The sequence below is a fragment of the Leptonychotes weddellii genome, chromosome 15 (genome assembly GCF_054177405.1).
Source record: "Leptonychotes weddellii isolate Sample4059 chromosome 15, ASM5417740v2, whole genome shotgun sequence".
In the NCBI taxonomy this organism is placed as follows: Eukaryota; Metazoa; Chordata; class Mammalia; order Carnivora; family Phocidae; genus Leptonychotes; species Leptonychotes weddellii.
The window spans coordinates 40,833,452-40,847,909 of NC_138383.1; the positions used below are offsets into that span (position 1 = coordinate 40,833,452).

Consider the following 14,458-nt stretch of genomic DNA (forward strand, 5'->3'; position numbering starts at 1 on the left):
GGAATTTTAATTTCTAAAAAGGTGCTCTGAATAGGACTCTTCCCAGGTTGCCTCCTTCGCTCCGCCCGGTTTGAGGACTACATTTCCCAGGCGACCTCAAAGAGGCGGAGCTTCCGGCGCGCGCGATGCATGGTGGACATTGTAGTCCTGGGGGGCTCGATTTCCACCTCCCGTACAGTCCGGAGCTGTGGCCCGGACTACATTTCCCTTCCGTCCGCCCACTATCCCGAGGCCGCCTTGGCGCGAGACATTTGCGAGCTGAGTGTCTCCAAGATGGCCGCTTGGGGAAGGAGGCGTCTTGGCCCGGGCAGCAGTGGCGGCAGCGTCCGTGAGAGGTGAGATCCGGGGGCCTGTTGCTTTCCCAGGGCGAGTGGCTCTGGAGCCTGGAGGCCAGTGAGGCCTCCTGGAGCTGCAGCGCGGTCCCTGCCTTCGTCCCCGGGCTCCCCTTTCCGCCCACCCGCCCTCCTCGTAGCCCTGCGGGGTACGAGGGGTTCCTGTCCCGGCCGATCCAGGATCTGGGTGGGAGCCGGCACCCGCTCTAGCCCGGCTGAAGCGGCCTCCGCGGAAGGCTCAGGGGAGGTGACGATGGCGGGGCCGGGCGAGGTGGGCCGCGGCCATAGAGGGGCCGGGCCGGGCCCGGGCCACGCGGGAAGGACCGGGAGCCCCGCGCAGGCCCAAGGGACCCGCCTAGCATCCGGCGGCCGAAGCTCCCGTCCCGCCTGGCCACGAGCGTGGCCATCTCGGCCGCGACCCCTGACGTGGTGAGGAATGGCTCCCGGGAGCCGTTCACCGAGTGGGCCAGCTGCGGGCGGGAAGGGCAGTGCGGTCTGCACGTTTATCAGGCTAGCTTTAACCTTTCCCAGTTTGTCTCCCGGGCCGAGAGCCGGCCGCTTCCTCGAACCCTCGATTCTTGCGACTTTTCGAGGGTTCTCTGCAAGCGCCCCTGCCGTGGAAGTCCTTTAAAGTGACCTTTCCTAATGAATGATGTGTGGGTAGGGAGCTAGGGGCTTGTTTCTTCCGAGGTGGATCTCGATTTGGAGAACTGATTTCTAGAAGATGAGATTGGAATGGTTTTTGTGTTTCGTGTTGAATTTACAGTTTTTGGTTCAGGAAAGCAGTTTCAGCTAGTAGAAGCCACTAGAAGCTGTTCAGCTACTAGAAATTTGGGGAAGGATTTGTATTGGTGGAGTCACCTGGATTCAGCTGCTCTGTCCATTGTGTTGTGGCTTGGTTTGTATAGCCGAGGTCAGCAAGAAAGTTTGGTGTTTGCGTTTTTTTTGTCTCTTTGGAGAAGCTTATTACCCAGAAGAGTTCTCTTTCTCTCTCTTCCCCCCCCCCCTTTCTCTTAACTATCCTCATTATTCGTTTTCTTTGATTCCATCACATACTTGTTGCTCTTGCATGCAGATGGTTTTTTCAGCTCAGAAGATCCTTCCTGTTTGGTAGTTGTGATAGACCAGCTTGCATTTTATTCTTAAGCTCAGAGTTATCCAACGTTGTCTGTTCTGCACTTCCTCTTGTGTGGAAAAGCAGTGAATGGCAAGCAGATAATTTTTGTTTTTCCAACTCCCATGTGCTACTTCTTAGATCAGACCATAGGAAGAAGTTAAAGAAGTGACCTCGATGGTTTCCAGATGGCCTGTAAACCTGCAAACGTTTTCAAATCTTTAATGCGACCATTAATCCTGTTTAGAAAAGCCGGAGTAGCCGAGAGAAAGGCATTTCTCCTTACTGGATAAAAACAGCTGGAAGAGCCAAATAGGAATGCCCCAGACACCATACAAGGGTTGTGCCAGCACGAGTTAAGCTTTTATTGATCTAAGAAATCAGATACTGGGGGTCTTATCTCCTTGGTTGGAGACAGGCATTAATTCAAAACTGAGTCTGCAAACTAGCAGCCCATAGGCTGAATCCAGCCCTTGACTGTTGATCCTCAGGTTTTAAAAAGAATTTAAATCAGTTGCCAATACTTATAAGTTGAAAGATTTCACATAAAACTGTCCTTGAAAAGCTGAGTAGTGGCCGACTTTTCTTGGTCAGGGCAAGTGCTCTCTAGTTCATTACTCACCTGACAGCTTGACTCATTGCGGTTACCTGCCTAGTCTCCCTAGGTGTGCAGGTTGCAACCTTTGGCCTAGAACTGAAGGCTCTGCTCACAAATGCAGATGCTGTATGTCAGCCAGGAATGGGGCATCAAATTTTGTGACTCGGGTGGCCCCATCTCTCCCAGATACTGTGGTGTGTGGCTGGGGGAGACCCTTTCTGTTTGCCTTTGCTGGGAGGCCCTAGCCAGCCTCTGTTGGAGGAGTCATCTGTCTGAGCCCGGTTTCCCTAAGATCCTCCCATGCTGAGCAGGGGGTGGAAACATAACCCGCTGCTGGGCCAGCTAGCTAACTTCTGGGCACACCTCCATTCCTGCTCAGTGGGTGCAAAGACTGTTTGGGTGGGGCAGGCTGGATTAATTGATTGCCCAGCACCGTAGATTAAGAGGCCCAAGCATATTATTGGCTCTTATGACTGAAATAGGCTGTTTATGGCTCTCTTAAATGAGTTTGTTCCATGTCACATTTGTGCTGACTCAGATCTCAGCTTCACATTGGAAGACCACTTTCCAGAATTGCTTGACACACCCAGCTGGAGTCTGCTTTATGCTGAAAGCGAAGGACACATTGCCTGGTTTGGGGCAGGAGCTGGAGCAGAACAACACTTTGGGCAAGCTTTCCAGATTTGCCAGTGGCTGCAAACTCCAAGGCATGACTTGTATTTAAAGGCCCAGCCCAGGGCCATACCACCCACTGGAATTACTGACCCCAGCTGTGTATTAATGGTGGTCCACTTTAGAATACACAATGTGTGAATTCTTTACCTGGTTCTTGAGTCTAGAGCTGTGTTCATTCTGTAGCCACTAGTCACATGTGGCAATTAAATTTAAATTAATTACACACAGGGGCCCCTGGCTGGCTCAGTCTGTAGAGCGTACAACTCCTGACCTCAGGGTTGTGAGTTCGAGCCCCACGCTGGTGTAGAGAGTACTTAAAAAAAAAAAAATCCTAAAAAATTAAATAAAAATAAATAAGATGAAAAATTTCAGGTCCTCAGTCACACTAGTCACATTTCGCTCAGTGGCCACGTGGGACTCGGGGCTACCACGTTGCGTAGGGCAGCTGTGGAACACCTCCATCACTGCAGAATGTTCTAGTGATGCGACAACACTGGTCTAGACTACAAGAGGAGAGGGGTGGAAATAGCAAAATGCCAGCTGCTTGCATGTTGATTTTTCTCTCCACTCCATTAAATCCAGGGACTCACCAGTGTTTGTCATGAAGAACATCAGACTCTGAGCTGTAACCTGAATTCTTGCGCAGAATTCAGCACACTGGCAGCGAGCACACGAAACAGATTGCCGCTTGTCCCGTCGGCGTCTTTGAGACACACTTGCCCATCTAGGAAGGCGCAGTGCAGGTATCTGTGTGTTCTGCCCCTTGGGTGCCACCCCAGACCAGCTCACAGACAGTCCCGCCTGTCCTGCTCGGGCTGCTTGTCTTCACTCCCTCAGGGCCTCCGAGCGTGCTTGTTGGAATGTGAGTATAGCCACGTACTCTCAGCGCCCGCTCTTCTCAGCATGTGAAGATCTGCTTGATCTCGTTCTGATCATGATGCAAGGCAGCAGCGCTGTTTACAGACCTGGGGTGTTCAGAGGGCCGGGCATGCTGGCCTAAATGCTCAGGTGTTTGGGAGAAGTCACTTCTTGCGGCCCTCCCCTCCCCTGGCTTGTGTGGCCGACTGCCCGTGCTTTTAGGCAGCCGGGTCCGTGGGATTATGTCCACGTCTTTCTGTACCATGTACCTTCTTTCCCAGGCCTTGGTCCTCCTTTTTTGACAGCGTTGCTTGAATATGAGAATTGAAGAGATGTGGTCCTGGATGGCTGGTAGAGAGTTTAGGTCCCAGTCCAGCTGAACAGATGGGCCACAAGCCATGTGGGCAGTTGGCTCACATTCCGGGAGTGACATTCTCCTCATTTTGATCTGTTCTTTTCCTTCTAGAGCTGAGGACCCTAAGTGGTCTGGGGTGTTTTTTTTTCTCTTGGAAAACTGCCTTTCCGGCTCTAGTAGGTGGTAAAAACGTTTCTTTCGTCCTGGTCTGGATGAGCCACACAGGTAGAGCTTCTGCACCCGGGTCTGTGGGCGTGTGGGTCCTCCCCAGCTGGCTACCAGAAGGTGGAGTCGTGCACACTTAGGCCACATGTTCTGATCCCGGAAATTGGATATTGCAACTTAAGGTCATCTGTGGTGTTCATCCTCTTAAGGCACGATTTTCCATTTTCCTGGATTGACTTGAGCAATCTGGTTCCAGCCGCAGTACCTTGTGCCTCGGGGGTTTAGTCCTTTAGGCCCCGTTTCAGCTCCATCCCAACTTCCTGAAGAAGGGCGGGATGCTCTTGTGTGCGGGGAGGGGAGCAGGAGGCCGAGGCCAGGCCTGAGCTGGGCTTCTCCGTCCGGGGCCTCGGTGAGCAGGGGCAGTGGGAGGAGGTGGGAGGTCCTCCACGGAGCGAACCCTTGGGCACCTCCCAGCTGCCACTGTGTTCGTCCCTGCCAGCAGCAGCAGCGTTATGGGCCGCAGAGTTCTTGGGAGAGCCAGTAATCGCTTAGTAGAGTCGTAGGAGTCCTTTAGCTCAGGGCTGTTCGGTAGGATTTTCTGCCATTAAGAGAAATGCTCTGTCTCTGTGCTGTCTGTTGGGGTAGCCGTTAGCCGCAGGTGGCCGTGGAGTGTTTGAGGTGTGGCCCCCGGGTCTGAGGAACTGGAGTTGTTACTTGACAGTTTTAGTTAATTTAAATAGATACAGCTGCGTGGGCCTTACACCGGGGTGTGCGTTGCGGCTGTCCCTTGGGCTGGCCTAGCCGACCCCATTCCACCCTCGCTGTGGCACTCACTCGGGGAGACCTAGGGCCTTTGCCCTGTTGGACCCGAGGCAGCGTGGCTTCGAGCAGCAAGGGCTTTTGCCCTTGGCCACAAAGCCAGCGAGTCACCGAGACGGAAGTACAATCCAGGCCTCCGGACTCCCGCACTCGGCGCACTGTGTTCTTATTCCCATGGCAGAGCGCAGTGCACTTCCCAGAGCACCGGGGAGGAGCGTGTGCTCTCGCGCGGGGCTTTCTCTGAATCAGACGAACCTGCCAGGGGCCTGTGGAAGTTCCTTGGCCTGTTTGGAGTCATCCTCAACATCTGGGGCTACGTGCCTGTGCCTTTCTGTCCGAAGGGGCCTTTGAATCCACAACATAGAATCCTCCTGCTTTCTTTGGCAATTTTTGGTTAGCCAGAAGTGGATTCTAGATCTGGGGGTTAGAGGTAAAGTCCAGCACCTCACAGAGCACAGGTAATGGAGTGGCCACATGCTTTGTAGGTGGAAAGCAACCTGACATATGGACCTAGTTTAATTTTTCACCCACCTGTTCTCTTAATTACCATAATTGTTTTTCCCCTGCCACTCATTTCGAATGTGCTTCCGCTGATGTCTGCTGGTAAGCTGTCCCATTCAGGCCCGGTGCTGGGGTTGCTGTGGTGAAAACCCAGTCTGCCTCCACAGAGCTCCGAACTGACATCCGTTGTGTTTCAGACCGGAGCTCGCAGCCCGGGCCTGCCTGGGAGCCCAGGACCCGCTCCAGGAAGTGGGCCCAAAGCAAGGCCTTCCGCTACAGTTAGATTAGCCTCTTCCGGTTCTGCCAGGACCAGAAAGTGATGGTGGCCTGCCCGGCCCCTTGGCCAGTGCTTGCTTGAGCCGACAGGGAAATGGAATTTTCCTCCTGCTCACTGGCAGGACAGCAGGGGGACCAGCAGGCTCCGTCAGCCACGGGATGCTGTCTGTGCCCAGACTCGCGGCGGTGGGCTCATTCCCTGGCAGCACGGGCTTCTCTGCAAGCACGGAATTGGGCTCCCTCCGCTCACCTCGGCCATGGATGGTCCACGGCTGTGGGGTCTTGTCACCCCGAGGGATACGGGGCTGTCGAGCAAGAGTTTTCTTTTTTTCAAGAAAAAGTTGGCCATTAATTTTTCCATTATGAAGGAAGCACATGTGTATTTGTTTTCTTCTTTGAGAAAGACAGAAACCTATGAAGGAAAATAAAATTTTAGTCAGCTGTTAGGCCACCATCCGAAGAAAGCCATTGTTGACTTTTCTTTATGGATAGCATCTTTGATACTTCCCTCCAGATGTTTTGTGTTGGATTTTAAAAAACTGTATGTTACACACATCAAAAGTATGTTCCTAACATGTGAAAAGTCATAAGCTTACTGCCATGTGTCTGGCCCCTGAAAACATTACCCTCCATGAAAGATGCCAGTCACAAAAGGCCGCAGACATGATAGCGTTTATATGGAATGTCCATATAGGTGAGTCCGTCGAGCCAGTAAGTAGACTGGTGCTTGCCAGGGGCTGGGGAGGCCTGGGGGAGGTGGGGAGCGATGGGGTTTCTTTTTGGGGGGATGGGGATACTCCAGAATTGCTCGTGGTGCTTGCTGCACAATGCAGCGAAGGCGCTGAGCCATTGAATTGTCCACTCCAAGTGGGTGAGTTGTGCGGCATGTGACTTCTATCCATAAAAAGTACAAATCGAAACCACAGTGAGCTCTCACCTCACACCCATCAGGATGGCTACAATTACAAACAAAACAAAATTATAAGCATTCCTGAGGTGGAGCGGTTGGACCCCGCATGCCCTTTGGGTGGGAGCGTAAAGGGGTGAAGCCGTGGGCGGCGTGGCGGTTCCGCAGCCGGCGGGAAGTGGAATCACCACGCGATCCAACAGTTCTGCCTCTAGACACGTATCCAGAAGAATTAAAAGCGGAGACCTGAGCAGATCATTTTATACTATGTTCACAGAAACAGGATTCCCAGTAGCTAGAAGGTGGAAGTAGCCCAAGGGTGATGGATGAACAAGTATAGAGACGTACGATGGACTAGTCTTTATTCATCCTTGAAAAGAAAGGAAATTCTGACTCACGCTGTAGAACGTGGGTGAACCTTGAAAACATCACATCGAGTAAGCCAGTTGCAGGACAAATACGGTACGATTTCACTTAGTGTGGTACCTAAGGTTGTCCAGCTCAGAGACACAAAGTCAGGGGGTGGGGAGTGGGGGCTGTTGCTTCACGGGGGCAGAGTTGCCGTTTTGCCAGCGGAAGGCATCCCGGAGATTGGTTGCACGGCAGCGGCAAGGTACTGAACGCTGCTGAACCATGCACTGAACAAACGGTCAGGACGGTATGTTTTATGTGGGTTTCACCGTGATTTGGAGACACAGTAAACCCGTGTGTTCACCGCTCACTAGCATCACCCTGGCCCACGTGTCCCTACTGGCAGGCAGAGGCCCCCTCGCTCATGACCCGTCATTTCCTTGCTGTTCTTCACAGTTAGCACACGTGAGGACGTTCCTCGGTAGCAGCATGTCCTTCGGTTCTGTGTGCTGCTGCACACGCGTGTGAGTGTGCGTCTCCATGTTACCGGCTTCCTCCTCCACCTTACGAGGGAGGGATTCCGCTGTGCCTCCTTTCTCGCTCTGACGGAGGAACCGCCCGAGGTAGCCAGCTCTTCGCGTCAGTGCTGCTTGGAACGTTTGTGCACAGCTCTGACTTCTGGGGAGGGATCTCCAGACTTTGGGGATCCCGTGTGTGAGACTACTTTTGTCATTCCGGATTCCTCGAGACCAGCTTCCTGATGGCATAGGGGACCATGGGGCCACATGCTGGGCAGGCTGCCAGGGGCAGAGAGGGTGCCCACATCCGGGGAGCGGAGTTCATCCAGCTGCTTCTTCACTGTGGCCACCTTTCCACCAGAAAGCCCGTGTTCACAGGGGATTCCTCTGATGACCGTTGCCTGACGACCTCCGGAGTGGATTCAGAGGAGAGGGGTGGGTCTCAGGCCCACTCTGGTTGAAGGCAGAGGGAGGGAGGCCAATTCAGGAGCCCCAGTGACAAGTGCCCACGACCCTGAGGCAGCGTCCACAGCAGCCCCTCCGGCTCAGATGAGAGAGCATCAGCTCTGCCCCACAGGCTACTTAAGGGCTCCCCAGGCAAACTGACCTCAGCATGGGCAGAGGGAGTTTAGGAGCACGAGCCTGTACCGTAAGTCCCACGGATCGTGCTAAATTCAACTCAAAAGTTATGTGGTAGAAGAGCTCCCTTTTCTTCTCGGAGCCAGTCCTTTCCTCTCCCCAGTGATGGTCATAATTCTCAGGTCTTTGTACATCCAGGAATGTTCTGTGTGTTTAAAAGCAAACATACACCTTTTTTTTTTTTTTTAAGATTTTATTTATTTAAAAAAAAAAAGATTTTATTTATTTATTCGAGAGAGAGAGTGAGAGAGCACAAGCCGGGGAGGGGGGAGCAGAGGGAGCAGACGCCCTGCTGAGCAGGGAGCCCGATGCGGGGCTTGATCCTGTGACTCCAGGATCATGACCTGAGCTCAAGCAGACGCTTAACCGACTGAGCCACCCAGGCACCCCTAAAAGCAAACCTAGCTTTTGAAAAGTACACTAAAGATAACGTACTATAATCACTGTTCTGTACTTGCCTTTGTCACTTTATTTCTTGGATACTTTTCCATCAGTTCTCTTTCTCATTTTACATGAACTTTTTTTTTTTTAAGGTTTATTTATTTGAGAGAGAGAGCGCCAAGTTGGGGGGAGGAGCAGAGGGAGAGGAGGTAAGGAGGCTGTGCACTGAGCACAGAGCCCGACTCACGGCTTGATCCCAGGACCCTGAGATCACCACCAAGAGCCAGACGCTCAACCAAGTGCACCACTAGCCACCCCTACATGAACTCTGTGTTATGGACTCTTGAAAAGCAAAAATATAGTCTCTTAGGAAGCTCCAAAGACTCCAGTTACCTTTTTTGTTTTTTTTAATCTGCATTTGTGTGCCAGGGCTCAAGTTAGGGGTTGGCTGGTGATGGTCTAAAATTGTTCAAGGCCACTGGGTTCCTTCCTTAGTTGGGTGACGTGTGACCCGGAAACAAAAGCAGGCCACACGTGAGTGAGCACTGGAGTAGCTAGGTGGCGGGAGACACGGCTCTGTCTTGGGAGTACTCGGCCACCAGGTTTGTGAAGTAACAGCCCATGACAACCATGCGGACTGAATCCAGTGGTCCAGGCAGCTATTAAAACCTGTAAATGAACCCCAACTGCCACAGCCCAGGCGGGAGGAGTAGACGCTGAGTACTTGATGGGTGGCCTCTTAACAGGTGGGGCCTCCGATTGTGCGCGCGCATGCGTTTTGAGCCTTTGTGTGTCCTGTGTGTAGCGTATGGAATCCTGGAAAGGGCCCGACCTCAGATTACATGGTTTCGCAGTGACACAAGACTGCGTGCGCGGACTTTGGGAGTTGCGCCTCGGCTTCAAGAGCAGAATCCGTGCGCGTCGGGGCCGGGAGCGCGGCTCTGCCGGCTAGGCGGGCTTCAGAGGCGGGCTTGTGTGAAGGCGCCCGGAAGGGACTTCGGTGCGGCGGGTGGATGGAGACGGGTAGCAGTGGGGTGACCTGCCCCCAGGAAGCTGTTGCGGCTTCAGGAAGCTGTGGCACGCTTTCGCAAGGCTGGGTGTGCGTACTGGATGAGCACCCTCGTGTGCACTGTGGCGGTCATGACTGCCCGTGGCCAGAACGCAGACGGTGACCCGCTGCCCGCGTCTACTCACTGTCCGTCCCTGTGCCGTCGGGCCTGACGCTGGGCACGGGACAACAGCAGTGAGGCAGGAACCTGGAGGCTTGAGGAGGCCCAGGGGCGGCGTGGCTGTGGATGCCAGCTGGGCTTACAGAAGAGAGGGCAGCAGGGGGCTCGGGGACGGCAAGGTGGGATCTGCCCACGCATGTGCTTCCAGAACAGAGCGGCCGGTTCCAGGTTCTGGGGTTTCACCTGGCGTTTTCTTACTGGGCCTCACGACGTTCAGGGTGGCTCCGATCTGCTGGGCGGGTTTGGGCAGGAACATTCTGTGATCCCAACCTTGACACCCACGTTTTGCTTTGAATGTTCTGGAGGGACTTCGTGGCCAGAAAGGCATCCCTGGCCTCGCTTTGGTAGTCGGTGGGGACGCGCACTGACTTGGAAGCGCCTCGTCTTCACATCTTGAGAACACAAGGGAAGTCGGGGCTGCCTGGGAGCGAGTCCTCTCCCGGGTCCTGCGCACATGGGGCCAGTCAGCCCATGGCCAGTGACTTTCATTTGTGCTGTGACTTTTCCAGCCAGCGTGAGACCCTGCCTGGGAGTAAGAACTGAAACAAGCTCCATCTCCCCTCCCTGAATTCAAACCAAATGCAGGCCTTGAAAGGGAAAACCCTCCTTTTCCTGTTGCATCAACTTCCGGTGGATTCTTCCGGAAGCAACTCATTAAGTCCTCCTGGAGAGGCGGCCCCGACTACTGGCTCCCTACTGGCCCTGGCAATGTCCCACGTTTAGGAGGCGCCTTGTCCGACCCCCAGGGAACGACTTCTCCCCAGTGCACACCGTTTAATTAGGGCCTGTGCTTTAATTAGGAGGCTCCCCTGAGCCCAACTTAATTACAGTTACTTTTTCAGAATAAAGAGTTGCCTCTGCCCAAGTCCCAGCCAGTGCCTCTTGCTAAAGTCCTTCCCACCTGGGAATGGAGGCCCCTCCCCCTGCACTTGGGGGCACATTACCAGTGACTTTCCGATGATGCGACCACGGGGAAAGTATTTGAGCAGTTGTTTTTCTAACAGAGTGAAACCCTCTGCCTCTTAGGTTTGCTTATTTGTTGGCTAAAGGTAGTTTTTATCGTGTTGAATCCTGCCTGGGAGTAATAACTGGAAGGAGTGCTCGGATCACCTGTCCTTTTTCCTTGAAGCATACCCCCAGCAATGCAGTTTTCACCACACTTAACGTGTCATTTCGCCTTTGAAGGAGGGCTAGGACCTAGAGGTTCTGGGGTGACCTTGTTTTAAAAGCCTTCACTTGGCCTTAATGTGCACAGTCCCTGACGAGGAAGCTCTGAGCCCGGCTCCCCTGTTGCTTTCCTCGGAGTGGCTGCTGGGTGTGCGTGCCCGGGATGTGGGCAGCTGGTGGCCTTGTGTCCTTGAGCACTTAGGGCTGTGCTTACTCGGACAATCAGAGCTCAGGTGGGTGGGCTGCGATCACCTTTGTATGGCTCAGTACACTTGCCCGGAGCCCCAGTCAGAGGGCCGTGGGCTTGGGTGCGGGGAGCAGTGAGCACCAGAGCGAGACGGGGGCCCCTGGACCACCTCTCCTTTGTAATGGTCTGAGCAGCCCAGGGACCAGGGACTGCTGAAGGGAAGGGGCTGTTTTTCACCGAAGCATGTGGAGGGTGCTCTGCACTGCCTGGTAAGAGGGTTAAGGGACTTGATCCAGCTTCAGGAGCTGTGTGTAGCAGTGTCCCCCTCGGAGGCTGGTATAAAGAAGGCTTTTTACTGGATGAACTGAGAACACAAAACTAGAAGAAACTGTACACGCTGGACGGCGGTATGGAAATTCAGAAAGATCTGGACAGGCTGAAACAAGCCAAATGGAAATGACAAGGCGTGTACAGGTCTATATTTAGGTTTGCCCATCAGGGGTGTGGAAAGATTCTGCTTTGGATGCGAAGTTTGCACCGGAGAGAGGTCAACAGAATCCCGAAACAGCCTAAAATGCCCCCGGGCCCATGGTTCACAGCCAGCTCTGTGGCCTGGATTCACGGCTGAGCCGTCCCTGAGCCTCCAGATCTGTGTTCCGCCAATGACGGTCAGGTCACCCATCCCTAGTCCCACAGGGAAGTTGGATCAGCTTAGCCGCTCAAAGTGGGGCTTTGTGAACAGTGTTTTTTATGTGAGTGAGAGGAGCTTTACTGGCAATAAATACAGAGTCGTGGAGGCACAGGGTCAGAATGGGTGGGAACCTCTGGGGGGCCCTTCGTATATCCCCCTTAACACTGAATATCATTGTCACGGTTCTTGAGGCCTTGTCTTTTCCTAATTAAAGCAGAGGGCTTCTTTTTCTAAGCTGTGTGCTGGTGTTCTTGGGGCTGTCGGCCTCGGGTGCTTTGTGCAGTTCGTCCTCCCGTGATGGCCAGAGTTGTTTTGTTCTCAATCATCCGAAGCGAAGATGACCCTGTCGGTCTGTTGTTCTGCAGTGCAGGGATGACGACTTTTGAACCTTGCAGAGGGCAGAGTGTTTGGCACTATCGGCCTTGGATCTGTTGGTTTCCATCGAAGAATCCTCCCCCTTGCATCGCTCTGGTTAACCAAAGGCACAGTTCCTCCAGCCGACCTCGGGCCTCTGTGTGGGTGTGATTCCGGGCCGAAACATTCTGTCTTCCTTGGGGCTCCTCTGCACACTCAGCTCTGTCCGTGCACGGCCTTGGGCTGACCACCAGGCTGGTACACACTACAGGTGGTCATGTCCTTAGAGATCTGGGTACTCCTCCTCCTGTGTCTCTCTCTCTACATTTCACTATTTTCTCTGAGGAAAAAAAAAAAAATTCTTTAGTGACTACCTTGTGTATTGGGTTCCAAGGAAGATCAAAACATAAGCGAGACGTGGTGCCCTCACGAGCTTGGGCTCTCTGATGAGCCTGAGGCCCAGGCTTGGGCCACGGACTTGTCCCCAGCATCTGAGCACAGAAGTGGGGTGGGCGCTGCTCAGCCTGACTGTCTCACTGTCTCCTCTTTCTCCCCCCTCCCCCCCCAAGGGTGAGCTTGTCGGCCACAGACTGTTACATCGTGCACGAGATCTACAATGGGGAGAACGCCCAAGACCAGTTCGAGTACGAGCTGGAGCAGGCCCTGGAAGCCCAGTACAAGTACATCGTGATCGAGCCCACACGCATCGGCGACGAGACGGCCCGCTGGATCACCGTGGGCAACTGTCTGCACAAGACCACCGTGCTGGCGGGCACCGCGTGCCTCTTCACCCCACTGGCCCTGCCCTTAGATTACTCCCACTATATTTCCCTGCCCGCCGGCGTGCTCAGCCTGGCCTGCTGCACCCTGTACGGAATCTCCTGGCAGTTTGACCCCTGCTGCAAGTACCAAGTGGAGTACGACGCCTATAAACTGTCCCGCCTGCCCCTGCACACACTCACTTCCTCCACCCCGGTGGTGCTGGTCCGGAAGGACGACTTGCACAGAAAGAGACTGCACAACACGATAGCCCTGGCCGCCCTGGTGTACTGTGTAAAGAAGATTTACGAACTCTATGCTGTATGATCTCAGTAGTGCGGGGAGAGAAGCAAATGACCCGGCCCAGGAGACACACCCCGAGTATTCAGATGGCCCCAGTAACAGTTTTTGCTCTGTGAGGCGGCGGAGCCTGGGAAGGGGTTTTGTTTAATATTTGTTATTTAAAAAAAAAAATAACACAGATCACAGGTGTACTAAGGGTTTTTCAACTCATTACACTAAGATGTGGATTTCCAGAACCCACAGGGGGTCTGAGCGGGCGGTGGAATGTGGACAGCAGCAACGCTACTGAGGGGGTAGGAGTGCGCTTATGGGGTGGGGGGGACGTCTTTAAGTCTGTTGTTTAACTGTACCATCCAGAGCCAACCAGAAGCTATTGACCATTAAAATTATGAGAATTTCAACTTCAGGTGTCTGCTGTGTCCATGACCACCTGCAGCTGCTGCGGGCAGCTGCTTGCTTGTGGGAGCTGTGGGCACCACGCGAGCCCGCCGGCCCTGCTCCTTGCTGTGGCCTGGTGTCACCGTCCGCGGCAAGAACAGGCCTCTGTGAATGAGGCCTGCCCAGACCCCTCCCAGAGCGGTCTCACCTCATGCCGGCCTCGTTTTCAAGGCAGGGACGTGGTGGGATCCGGTGATGAGCCCTAGAGGTCACTGGGTTTCCGTGTGGGGCCACGTGGAGAACAGGCCTGGGACCTCCTGTCCAGAGATTCTGATTTAGAAGGCCCCACGGGTGAACACTTGTATTTTTTCAAAGCATTGAAGCTGTTCCTGATGTGGACCCCGAGTTTGAGCCCAGGGCCCCTCCCAGCGGTCCCATTCCACAGGAGCCAGTCCCGCGCCCCTCCCTCACAGCAAAGGGCGTGTCGCACCCTGTCCTCCATATCCCTCGAAGGTGTTGGGTAATTAAACAAATCTTCCCTTCCATAAAGATGTCAGGTCCCCCGCCTTACGCGCAACCTTCCCGAGGCCTGCTCTCAGTCCTCCCTGAGTAGCTACATGGCACTTCCTTCTGAAGGGTCCATCTTCAAGAAGCAATCTAGTTTTAAAGGCCACATCGGGAAGATCGGATACCAGAGAATAATGAAGGGGTACATGGGAAGGCGTCAAGGAGCTCAAGTGGGCGATTGGTCCGTTTATTATAAGGGGAGATCCAGAGCTTTTAAAAGACTTCACAATGGACTGTGGTCCACAGACTCTGAACTTTAATTCCAAGAGGCCTAGAAATTCTAATCACTCAGGTGAATGCTGGGTGGCAAGATGGTGTTGGGGGCACACTATAG

At 53.8% G+C, this 14,458-nt stretch overlaps 1 protein-coding gene across 2 annotated transcripts; it reads left to right on the forward strand.

Moving 5' to 3' along the window:
• Window positions 1-73: 73 nt before the first annotated feature.
• On the forward strand, window positions 74-13,580 carry TMEM11 (transmembrane protein 11). Of its 2 annotated transcripts, none has more exons than XM_006746615.3 (2): window positions 74-335; window positions 12,687-13,580. In XM_006746615.3, exons 1-2 carry the CDS (start codon window positions 130-132, stop codon window positions 13,201-13,203), a joined length of 723 nt encoding a protein of 240 aa, XP_006746678.2. In that variant the 5' UTR covers window positions 74-129; the 3' UTR covers window positions 13,204-13,580. The 2 variants fall into 2 exon arrangements, with proteins under 2 accessions (XP_006746678.2, XP_081661695.1); XM_081805569.1 differs by lacking the exon at window positions 74-335 and adding an exon at window positions 571-761.
• The last annotated feature ends 878 nt before the right edge of the window (window positions 13,581-14,458 follow it).

Coding starts and splice junctions, on each gene's coding strand:
- TMEM11 (XM_006746615.3), top strand. CDS start 130: ATGGTGGACATTGTAGTCCTGGGGGGCTCGATTTCCACCTCCCGTACA. Junction 336..12,686: donor GGCGGCAGCGTCCGTGAGAG/GTGAGATCCGGG, acceptor TCCCCCCCCAAG/GGTGAGCTTGTCGGCCACAG.